Source organism: Rhinoraja longicauda, chromosome 21 (assembly GCF_053455715.1).
Source record: "Rhinoraja longicauda isolate Sanriku21f chromosome 21, sRhiLon1.1, whole genome shotgun sequence".
NCBI lineage: Eukaryota > Metazoa > Chordata > Chondrichthyes > Rajiformes > Arhynchobatidae > Rhinoraja > Rhinoraja longicauda.
Genome location: NC_135973.1, coordinates 32,729,839 through 32,742,516, shown reverse-complemented (window position 1 = coordinate 32,742,516; position 12,678 = coordinate 32,729,839). Strand labels below are relative to the sequence as shown.

Sequence of the window (12,678 nt, the reverse complement as noted above, 5' to 3'; positions counted from 1 at the left end):
CCAAGTGGCCCCAGCTCCCCTGATGGCTGCTTCCTCACCTACTTAGCCTTGCCATTGTCAAAGCTGGTTAGGGGAATTTTACAGTGGCACCTCTGCCCAGGGATGACATTGGCCATTTGCATCTGGCCAGTTAAGTGTAGGTATTGTGGGGAATGCAGGCCATTGTTATGCACATGAAAGACTAGTCAGTAGGATCTAATTCAAGATATAAAAATGTTGTAAATACTCCAGTAAAGAGGCAGCATCTATGGAAAAAGAAAAACAAAATTAATATTTCAGATTGATGACCCTTTATCAGACAATCTGAAACATAAATTTCTTTTCTCCACAGATAGTGTCGGACTGCGTATTTCCACAATTTTTTGCTTTTTATTTCAGATTTATAGTTTTTACACTCTTCTAGCTACCTGTGGAATCTTGAGCTGTTCAAATGTATGAGTTCTTTATTCTAACTAAGCTGTCCTCTGATCAGCCATCATCTTATTAAATGGCTGAGCAGACTTGAGTGGTCACCTGCTGCTCCTTGTTTATATGTAACTCAGATCTAGCCGTGTTCATCTCTTGCCCCCCTTCACTTGCTGAGTAACACTGGTTTCAGGTACATCCAGTCCTGTGATTTTGTAAAATTCTCACGTTTTTAAAGTCTCTCTTTAGCCTTAAAACTCAATATATTTAACATCCTATATTCTCTCCAGAATCTCTATTTTCTAAACCACTTTTTGCCTAAGTCCAACTTTAATTGCTTTTGCTATTAGAAACTGTACTTTCTGTTATTTCAGCCCTAAAGAATACTTTACCATTCATGGTAAAAACAAAAAATGCTGAAAACATCCGGGAGGTCAGAGAGCATCTGTGGAAAGAGAAACGGTGTTAATGTTTCAGGTCAGACAAGGGGTCTTTGACCTGAAATATTAACTTGGTTTCTACAGATGCTGTCTGACTTACTGAGATTTCCAGCATTTTCTGTTTTTATTTCAGGTTTCTAGCAGCCACAATTCTTTGTTTTTCAACATCATTCCGTGAACTAGGACAGTCTGGGCAGGTAATTCGATACGAATGAGGAAACCTCTGCATAGTATGAACTTCCAAACTAGATGCCCTTTTAATTTAATGACTATTAAAACTGTAGTGTGCTGGTCCTGTCTTAAAGGTTTATGTGTAGGCTTGTGCTTACTTAGAAGGGTATGTAAGAGTTTGTCTTTTCCCTTGTACAGTTGGTGTCGATGAACATTGGAAGTGCTCCGACTATTCCAGTGATCTCAGCCCCTGAGACTCCTGGGCCTGCTGTTACCTCCACTAATCTTGAAACTCCTCTGACTCCTGTTTTGGAGGATTCGCCCCAGAAAAAGTTATTGGGGCAGAAGGCCACGCCTCCACCCTCTCCACTGCTATCTGAGCTCCTGAAAAAAGGGAGTCTCCTGCCTACCAGTCCTAGGCTTGTAAGTAACCAGCAGGTCTTTATTTAAAGAAACCTAAATCAAAGGCAAAGACCCAATAACGTAGGAAAACACAGACTGAAAAGGCGATTGAATAAAACATATAGTAATGGGTATAAAACCATGTTGATCGAAAGGTAAGGAGGTACACTATTTCAAAGTAATTGTGTGGCAAGTATAGTCACTCCCTGTTAAAACCTACTTGATGAGTGTCCTGTGGATCATGCATTTTTAGGATCTTTTTATTACCAGAGAACAACTATTATTTTGAACATTGATTGTGGCTTATATTGAAATATAAAAATCAGAATTATTTTCTCAGTCAGCCATACAAAAGTGTGTATTTTTCATTGATATTTATATATTGCTCAGACCACCAGCAACCGATATTCCTTTCATTTCATAATAACAGGTCTTTTGCACCTATTTCTGTTTTAGGTCAGTGATGTTGATCTCCAGGTGAATTCAACACATGTTACTAGCCCCAATGTGCATGTTGAAATGGGAACAAGTGTGTCAACCCTGCATGTACCAGAGCTGCAACCAGCTTGTACCAGTGTAACAGTATCTCCCGCACCAACAGGTAAGATTTACCTTTATTCCTACCGAGTTCAATGATATTTAATAAGGCAACCTGGCAGATTTGGTATTTCAACAATGGAATAATTTGTTTCATCTGTTTCTGTTTACACAACAGAACTTAAATATATGGTTTAGTCGTAGTGTTTGTACTTAAAATGTAACCTAGGAATGATACCCACTGGACATAGCTTTATCAAAAGGTGAGATTTGAGCTAATTTATATTGATAGGCAGTCCTTTCTATGTAAAGTAATATTAAAGATTTTGTTTTCCAATGCTTGCTACTTGACTTCAGATAACTTGAATAAATTGAGAGAAAGAACTATTGTTGGAAATAGCAGACGATGGAATAATAACAATTCATCAGAATGGAAAGCAATTTTTAAAAATGATTAATAATATTTTGATTTTCTATCTCTTCTATGCCTTTTCTCTCCTTTCCCCACTTCCCTTTAATTCCTATCTTTTTATATGGTTAGGTATTATACTGAAATTACTTGCTTGCATAAACAAAAGTTTATTAATCAAGGTATTTTCCTTTTTGTCTGTCTGTGTGTGTGACATTTGCACGTGTGCTCATATATTCAGCTTCATCATGAAGTAGTTCATACGATGTTCTGTGTCATTGCATTGATTCTGGTTAAGTAACTTATCGATTCAGATACTAAACAGTAGCTGACATTCAGCAATCAAATTCTATCATGGCAGTTGCAAAACAAATTGTAAAAACTCAACTGGTCTTTAATGCCCTTTGGTGTGGATGTGGTACGGGTTCTACCCCTATTGGGCTGGTTGCTCTACATTTACTCCTGCAATAGAGTTCTAGACTTAACCATAACAGCAAGATTAGCAATATACACTATATGGCCCATATTCTTGTTGATGTTACTGATGGCAATTTTTCACAGTTATTGCAGCAAGCATTCCATCAAATTGAAAGGTGACAGATTCTTTCCTATTCCAAGTTTAGATCAACAATGTGATATGGGTAATGCTGTAAGACCTATAAATTTGCTTTCAAAGCATTCCTTTCTCGACCTTTGCACCACTTGGGATATTCAACCCCAGGTGTTTTGATGGAATTTGCAATAATTCGAGAAATTGAATTCTAGTTTCAAACTAGAATTTCGTGCCATGCCCAATGTTCCCATTTTAGCACAGTTTTCAACCTATGGTCTGAAAATCAGAGACTAGACATTGGCTTCAGTGATTACACTGCACATAGCTCAAAGTGCACCTTCAATAACATTTCTGCAATGAAAACAGACTTCCTGGAAATAGTTTTCTAAACCTTCCACTCTTGCTGAATGATATCTTTGGAACATAACGTTCAGAGACATCACAGGTAATCATAGGTAGTGTGTAAGAGAAAGAATAGAAGCACTCATCAGCCGAGACCATTTCCACGCAGTGTTTACAGTTCCTATACTTCCGTCTACACTTCTCGGAGGAGCCAGTTCTATGCTGGCCATATCTCAATAATGCAAGGCTCCAATGAGATATGTGACCTCAAGTATAGACTTGCACTTATAGCAAGGCTCCGCTCACATTTGAAGTTGGAGCATCTATCACTCTTGGTTTCCTTGCCCTAGGATTATTCCAGGCTGCTGCCATTGATCTATGACGCATTGAACAGTTTTCTGCACATTGTCGCATTCGGGAGGTCGATGAAGGAGATAAGACTTCACCCACATTTCCTTCAGGCCGGGCCAGCTTTGCAGCCTCCTCTAAGGTGCAGGCACTCATAGATTGTGCTCATGCATTCCTTGCACATCTTTCCCTGGCAGCCTTCAACCAGGGTGCCTAGCTGTAACCTTGGATGGTCTCTGTGGCCTTTCTGAAAGTAATGGTCTCCTGTCAAAGATCCTCTGAAAACTTGAGATCATGTTTGTTTTCCTCTCTACTCTACCATCATTCCAGCATCTGTTCTCGAGGAGCAGCACTTTTAAATAGTTGGAATAATTTTGCTTGTCCTGTATAAAGCCCTTTAAGCTGTCTGCTGAGTGCAGCTGCATAGCTAAGTGCCAGCAATTGCATGATATTGAAGCAAAGACTTAGCATATGTTCAAGTGGAAATGGTACACTGTTACAGCAGTAAACTCAATAACACTGTTTAACAGGCAGACCATATTCCTAATGATGCTGTTTAAAACATTGTTCACTCAACACACAACGTTTTTGTGATTAGAAATGCTATTTCTAACACATCTTAAAGTTGCAGTCATTAAGAAGTCTTGTTTTTATACAGCCCCTTTCACAATCTTGTGCTGAACTTTGGCACTTTAGAACCAATTAAAGAAATTGTTGAGGTATAATTGATGTCATATGATCATGACTGCTGATTTGCAAACAAGCTCTCACAATTAATTAATCTGTATTTTTGGTCATGCAGATTGAAGGTAGGTATGGGTCAGAGTATAACCTGGACTGTGTATAACGTCCCTCTGCTTCCAGAAGTTTTGTGCTGGTCCAAAGTACTACAGTATCAGAAACAAATAATCAAAAGGCAAAAAAAACCTGCAGATGCTGGAAATCTGAAATAAAAACAGAAAATGTTGGAAATATTCAGCAGATCAGCCAGAAACTGTGGTGATAGCAGCAGTTTACATTTAAGGTCACCAATGGTTCCACGTGTCTAGGAATAATAAGAAGTCAAATGTGCTTTAGTGTAGAGAGAAGGGGACGGGTGGAAAGAAAAAAAGGAGTGTCTGTGATATAGTGGAGACTAAGAAAGGCTGAATGTCAGACATGATGGTTTGTCAATTACACAACCACAGATATTCTCATTGCTTCTCCACTTCTATTTCTCTTCAACTTAAACATGTTTATTTTCTAACTTTTCCTCGCTGTAATGTAAAGTAATCAAACTGAAATGTTGGTTCTGCTGTCCTCGGGTGAAGTCTAATCTGCCGATTTTTCCCAGTATTTTTTGCTGTTATTTTTGGAAGGACCAGGTCTTGGTGGCCTTGGTTGATATCTTTCTGTTTAGATCACAGCCACAGAGATTCCACTGGTTTTATCATTCTATTCACCAGCAGCAGACTATCCTTGATGTATGTTAAGGCAATGGTTTTCTCTGGCAAAAATTTTAACAAAAAAATTGTCTGTATCAAAGCAATCCAAGGTACAAACTCCTTTATTTTATAGCTCACCATGTGAAAAGCAACAACAATACAGCAAATAGGATTCCTATTTTAATGAGGGAAGAAACCGTAGAAATTATCTTCCTATTGATTTTGGCAATGGCCAAAAGTGAATCAATGCAAAAAACACGTAAATTAAAATATGGTATGGGGTAGTTAGTCCATAACTTTGTTTTTCTTGTGTGTCCATCCAAAGAATTCAAAGATTTTGATGACTGATTATATTGGTACATATTATCAGAAAACTGATACTGAACGTCCTCTCCTGAGATATTGTGGAATATACATCAATGCTTGCCACCATTTTATGTGTTCTGGATGATGTCAATTTAGGCTTTGGCTTCTTTGGTTTTATATCATTCAGGAAAGAGAGATATAGGAGGTCTGGAGAAAAGCAGCCAATTTAACCTGGAGAGGAGGGTTTATAGGGAGATTTAACTGAGATCATCATCATGTGCAAAAAGTTTGTCTTGGTGGGTAACTTTTACTTCCCCAATATTAACTGGGACTTGCTCAGTGCCAAAGGAAGAATTTGTTATGTTTATCCGAGGTTTCTTGAAAGAGTGTGTGGACAATCCAACCCGAGAAGGAAACATACTGGACCTTGTGTTGGGAAATAAGTCTGACCAGATGATTGGTGTTTCAGCGGGAGAGCATTTTTAGGATAATTATTACAGTTCCGTATGTTTTAAGATTGTTTTGAATAGGGATAAGGCTGGACCTTGCGGGTAGATACTAAATTGGAGTAAGGCAAATTATAGCGTTGTTAGGCAGGTACTTAGGGGATACACTGGGAGCAGTTGTTATTGGATAAGTCCACATCTGACACATGGGAGTTGTTTTAAGGCCAGTTGATCAAAGTCAGGATTGCCATGTTTCAGTAAGAAGGAGGGATAAGGATAGCAAGGTAAGGAAACTAGATGACCAAAACGGTTGTGAATTTGGTCAAAAAGAGAAATGAAGCACAAAAAAGGTTTAAGAGGATAAAATCAGATGTATCAGATGTGCTTGAGATGTATAAAGAAATGAGGAAAGAACAGTGGGCGACTTGAAGTTCCAAAAGGTGTCACAAAATGGCTTGGGCAAGTCGAATGAATGAAAATCCTAAAACTTTTTAAACCTATATTAAAAACAAGAGGGAAACCAGGGAGAATGGATGACCGCTCAAGGATGAAGGAAGGAATTTGTGCTTGGGGATAGGGGATGTAGGCAAGGTACTAATCCAGTACTTTGCATCTGTTTTCACCAAGGAGAGAGACATGGAGGACAGTGAGATCAGTGTGGAGAATATTAATATGCAAGGGCAGTTTGAAATTAAGAAAGAGGAGGTGTTGGGGCTCTTGAGGAGCAACCAGGTGGATAAATCACAGGGCCTCATGGTATCTATCCCAGGTTATTGGAGGGAGGCAAGAAAGGAGATTGCGGGAGCCTGGACAGGAGAGTGGCTAATGTTGTTCATAGAAAAACCAGGGAATTATAGGCCCCTGAGCCACATGTCAGTGGTAGGGAAGCTATTGGAGAGGGTTCTTCAGGATAGGAATCACTTCCATTTGGAAGAAAAGGGTTAATTAGAGACGGTCAGCCTGGTTTTGTACAAAGCAGGTCGTATCTTACTGACGTGCTCGAGTTTTTTTAGGAGATGACGAAGGTGATCAATTTAGGTAGAGCAATGGGTGTTGTTCACATGGATTTTATTAGTGGATTTGCCAAACAACCTAATGATGGGCTAATGCAGAAGATTAAGATGCACTGGAGCAAGAGTGACTTTTAGTCGTATTGATTCAGAACTGGCTCACTGATAGAAGACAGAGGGTGCTGGTGGAACGACAATATTCAGACAGAGGTAGGGAACCAGTGGGGTTCCGCAGGGATCTGTGCTGGGACCTCAGTTTTTTAATGATATCTATAAGTGGACGGAAATCTAGATTGAGTTGGTTTGTAACTTTCAGTTGATACCAAGATTGCTGAGGTTGCGGACTGTGGGGAAGACTGTCAGTGGACCCCAAGATCCCACTGTACATCAATGCAGTTAAGAGTCATGCCATTCATGGTATATTATCCCCTTGCATATGACCTCCCGAAGTGCAATACCTCGCACTTGCTCAGATTAAACGCCATCCGTCATTTCTGCAGCTCATCTGTATACAGTGGGATATGGATGAGCTACAGAATTGGTGGATGGAGTTTAATCTGAGCAAGTGTGAGGTGTTGCACTTTGGGAAGTGATATGTAAGGGGAAAATATACCATTATTGGCATGACTCTTAACTGCATTGATGTACAGTGGGATCTTGGAGTCCAAGTCCATAGTTACCTGAGAGCAGTAACACATGTAGATAGAGTGGTGTATGATATGCTTGATTGTATTAGTCGGGCATTGAGCATAAGAGTCAGGAGGTTATGATGCAGCTTGATAAATCTTCGGTTAGGCAGCATTTGGAGTATTGCCTACATTCTGGTCGCCCCATTACAGGAGAGATGTGGAGGGTTTGGAAAGGGTGCAGAGGGGGTTTACCAGAATGATGCCTGGATTAAGGAATATTGTTCAAGGGAGAAGTTAGAAAGACTGGAACACTGGAGGTTGAGGGGAAATCTGATAGAAATCAATTTTGATAATGTCCAAAATTATGTTGGGCATTAATAGAGTAGACAGTCAGGATTTTTTTCCCAGAATACTTTAAGATGATAGGGGCAGGTTTTTTAAACAGAGGGTGGTGAGTGCCTGGAACATGCTGCTGGGGGTGGTGGAGGCAGATAAGATGGAGACTTTTGGATGGGCATATGGATATGCAGGGAATAATGTGAATAGCGTTCAGGCAGATAAGAGTTGGTCAACATCATCATATTCGTTAATCAACAAATAGAAAATATAATGAATAATCCAGTAAGACTACTCCCAAATGCTCAGAGGATTCTCTCACAGGTTCTGTCAGAACTATTGCCTTGTATCCATGTCACCATTATTAAGCAGATGTGCAGCTGTTCTTGGTAACAAAGCTCACAGCACAACAATTATTATTGAAACCCAAATGTGGCTGGAATTATACCTGATGCACAATCTTATGATTACAACTATCAGTCATGGCAGTCTCGGACAATACTTTGGAAAGCATTCTTGGATAGAATTCTTACTGAGATAGCATTCTTGATCTAAAATTAGGATATAAAGAAGTTTAAAATTGAATGAAAAACTTGCCTTTTGATCCGCTGCTACAACTGCAAAGAGCTGAAGGGCAAAGCAGTCTGTTTGGCGTATCAACATTGTCTGAATTTATCACCAGCACTGCAACAATGCATGCTTACTTCAGTTGTACCTTCTGAATATTAGCTGTACCAGCAAGAAGCACAAGATTAATAAAATCATGACAACACCACAAACTGGAGTTTCCCCTTTTGGCCTTGCATGATTCTGACTCCGAAATGTAACAATAATTTTGCACTGACGGTTACAGTTCCATACTTAATATTTTGGTGTCTTACATGATCAGCCATTATTGATTTTCAATACATGCTTTAAAGCTATCCAATTTAAATAATATTTTGGTAATAGTTTTGAATTATGATTTTCCCCCCCTGCTCCTGCTTAAAGTTCAGATAGGTGCTGAAAGCCTTCTGATCGGTTAGGCAGCTGTAGATCAGTTACTGCACAAGCCTGCCAAATTTAAAATTTCCATGGTTTCTGTTCCCCCTAATCCTGAAATCATTGTAGTTTGCTCCATTTTTCAAAGTTGCTAATAATTACATATTATGTATTTTGTTGTGAATGGAATTATGTTTATTCACCTTCATTTTGTGTAATTCCAGAAATAGGTATTTTCTGTACTGCCATTAACAATGCCATCTGATTGCTCTGGTGGGTAATACCATTGATAAATAGCTAATCTTTATCATTTGTCAGTGAATAGGGCTAGATGAAGTTGTTGATATTCAAAATGGTATCCTGGAATTCAAGACTATATTTAGTGTGCTGGTTCTATAAATTTGCATGCAATACCATAGAAAGAGAGAGCTCGAATTGCACTCGTGTATGGGGCATAGTTTGAGAAAGAATTGGTTTGGTCATTATTTGAGCTGTACTATCTTTGTATCAAACACTTTTATGTTCTTGTAAGTGTAATGTGAGATTTTACATTCATATACGAGTTCAACTTTAGGATGCTGCAAATGAAATACCTTCTCATTGGTAACCTCTATTATGGAGTAGGAAATGCAGCAGACAAATCTGTTTGTTTAAGAGAGCTGACCAAAGCCCAGTTTAATATATGAATTGAAAAACACTCCCAACATACTCTTGAGGTGGAGTTTTAACAAAAACTGTTAAATTTAGATCTCTGGAGTGGAAATGTTTCTCAAGCTATACCCCATACATTGAGAGCAATTTGGAGAGCACAGTTCACAGTGGGTTCATTCAATCAAATAAAGAATGTGTGTTGAACGTAGTTCCTCTTGCCTACCTGCATGAGCCTTGTATCTTTCTTTGTGCACTTTATGTTAGGTGCCCCTACTCTGTCAAGGCTTTTGGAGGTCGGCCTCTCGCAGTTCACATCACCTTTCGTTCCCTTCTCTACCATCAGCCGTGAGGCACCACCTCCAGTTAAACCCATGCAAATTCTAGCTGACCAGGTGTATTCAGCCACCACCACAACCATGATGCAGAAGATCAGCAGGACAGGTCTGTCACTAGGCAGTCTAACCAACAATGCCAGATGTTTAAAGAAAAATACAAATCCTGTTCCTTTTAAAGATTGTCTCAAACATCTGCATTTGGATATTGAAGAGAAATATCGGAAAAGCCGTAGAATTAAAAATATGACAGTCAAATTTCCATTGGTACAGTGGATACCACGTGAACTCAGATTGGACAAAAACCAATGATATCACAAGTTATCTTCTCAAATCTGATTCTCAAACAAAGCAGCGTAAAGCTGTCTTTACAATATTTCTCCTTGTATTCCTATCTTGTAGATTTTGTGTAAGATCCTCAATATTGATAAAGGGATAAAACATCCATAAAATTGGCTCAATGTGAAAAATGGGGAGTACAATTGGGATAATTCTCATACTTTTAGTGCTCTAGGATGTTTTTACATTTGTTTAGATTGTTTTTAAAATAGGCTTTAGTTTAAGGAATATTGAGGCAAAATATTTTTTAAATGGGCAGAGGATTCAGAAATCAGATGTGCAATATGACTTGGGAATGCTGGTGCAGGATTGCAGTTTAGGGCCCCATCTCTGAGGATCTGCTGACATTGGAGAGGGTCCTGAGGGGGTTTCTGAGAATGATCCCAGGGATGATTGGGTTAACGTATGAGGAGCGTTTGATGACTCTTGGCCATTACTGCCTGGTGTTAAAAGGATGGTGCTGGATCCCATTGAAACCCACCAAATAATGAAATGCCCACAGAGAAATGTGAGGTGTTGCATTTTGGGAAGTCTAACATGGGCAGGACATATTCAGTGAATGGTAGGGCTATAGGGAGTGTTGTAGAGCAGAGGGATCTTGGAGTGCAGGTGCATGGTTCCCTAAAGACCGAGTCGCAGATAAATGGTCAAAAGGTGGTACATTCGCCTTCATTTTCTGCACCTATTTTCTATTGTCTATTGTCATCAGTCAGAATATTGAGTATAGAAGTTGGGAGGCCATGTTGCAGTTGTAAAAGAGGTTGGTGAGACTGCATTTAAAGTATTGTGTTCAGTTCTGGGCACCATGTTATAGGAAAGATGTTGTCAAGCTGGAAAAGGTACAGAGAAGATTTATGAGGATGGTGCCAGGACTAGAGGGTCTGAGCTATAGGGAGAGGTTGAGTAGGCTGGGTCTCTATTCCAGGGAGCGCAGAAGGATGAGAGGTTGATCTTAGAGGTGTATAAAATCATGAGAGGAATAGATCGGGTAGATGCACAGAGTCGCTTGCCCAGAGTAGGTGAATTGAGGATCAGAGGACATAGGTTTAAGGTGAAGGGGAAAAGATTTAATAGGAATCTTAGGGGTACCTTTTTCACACAAGGGGTGGTGGGTGTATGGAACAAGCTGCCAGAGGAGGTAGTTGAGGCTGGGGCTATCCCAACGTTTAATAAACAGTTAGACAGGTACATGGACAGGACAAATTTGGAGGAATATGGACCAAACGCAGGCAAGTGGTATTAGAGTCGCTGGGACATGTTGGCCGGTGTGGGCAAGTTGGGCCGAGGGGCCTGTTTCTGCACTGTATCACTCTATGACTCAACATAAAGTGGACATGGAGAGGATGTTTCCAGTAATGGGAAAGTCTAGGACTAGAGGGCACAGCCTCATAATAAAAAGACATACCTTTAGAATACAGATGAAGAGGATGGTGAATCTGTGGAATGCATTGCCATTGTTTAGTTGGGTTAGTTTTAGAATTTAGTTTAGAAACCCAGTGTGGAAACAGGCCCTTCGGACAATGAGTCCTTGCTGACCAATGACCTTGGTGACCGGTACACTAATTCTTTCCTACGCACTAGGGACAGTTTACAGAAGCCAATTAACCGACAAACCTGCATGCCTTTGGAATGTGGGAGGTAAAGGGAGCATCGGTCACGCAGTCACATGGAGAACGTACAAACTCCGTACAGTCATCACCCGTGGTCCCATTGTACACTTTTAAGGCAGAGATTGATAGTTTCTTGATTAGTAAGGACATTAAAGGTTACAGGGGAATGGCATGGAGAGGGAAAAATAGATGGCGGAGCAGTCGATGGGGCGAATGGCCTAATTCTGTGCCTATGTCTTATGGTCTAATATCTTAACTGAAAGTTTGCACTTTGGACAGTGTAGCAGTTCCTTAAAATTGCAGTGAAGTTTTAGCCAATATTGTCCCTGGAGTGGGACTTGAATCTGCAGCCAATGACACCCATTTGATTTTGTTCTTTGAGCAGGGAGGTTTTGAGCTGGGCAATATTATGACAAAAACTCTTGACCTTTCTGTTTCTGAGCCCCTTAAATTTGCCCGTCTTTGAATAGGAGCATTTAACTTCCATGCGGAATCATGTGGCTGATACATGATTTTCAATAAAGGATCCTTCACATTGATCTGTGAATTTTAATTGGGTGCTTTGTTTCAGATTATACAACCAGTGTTGCAGGATAATTAGTCCAGATATCAGTAAACGAGCTGTGGTATCATGTACTGTTCCTGTTGTATGGAACTTTGTTCCTTTTGCTGGAAATATAGTACTTGAAATATTTTTGTTGCTTATTGATAAGAATTACTGGAAGCCTGGAAAAATATAAAGCTTGATTTATATAGACTTTGAAGGTTGAAACTCACTGAGAAAAGGTAATGAACGTTGTAATTATGCGTAATATACATCGATACATTGAATAAAAAGCAAACTGATGTTAAATTTATATATTGTCAAGAGACCTGCTTACTAGACATTGCATTGGAAATATTTCACAAAATGCTGGAGTAACTCAGCAGGTCAGGCAGCATCTCAGGAGAGAAGGATTGGGTGACCTTTCGGGTCGAGACTGGGCTGAATTGAACCTGAAGAAGGG

The 12,678-nt window shown here is 39.7% G+C and overlaps 1 protein-coding gene across 4 annotated transcripts in view; it reads left to right on the top strand.

The window, feature by feature from the left end:
• The window catches only part of brd8a (bromodomain containing 8a), an 82,666-nt gene that overhangs the window by 17,657 nt on the left and 52,331 nt on the right, over positions 1 to 12,678 (top strand). For 2 of the 4 annotated variants that reach the window (XM_078418271.1, XM_078418270.1), the window contains exons 9-11: positions 1,215 to 1,439; positions 1,875 to 2,019; positions 9,655 to 9,831. In XM_078418271.1, coding sequence (XP_078274397.1) covers positions 1,215 to 1,439; positions 1,875 to 2,019; positions 9,655 to 9,831 — 547 coding nt within the window. The remainder of the gene's footprint in view (positions 1 to 1,214; positions 1,440 to 1,874; positions 2,020 to 9,654; positions 9,832 to 12,678) is intronic. The other 2 variants (XM_078418273.1, XM_078418272.1) reach the window with 2 other exon arrangements.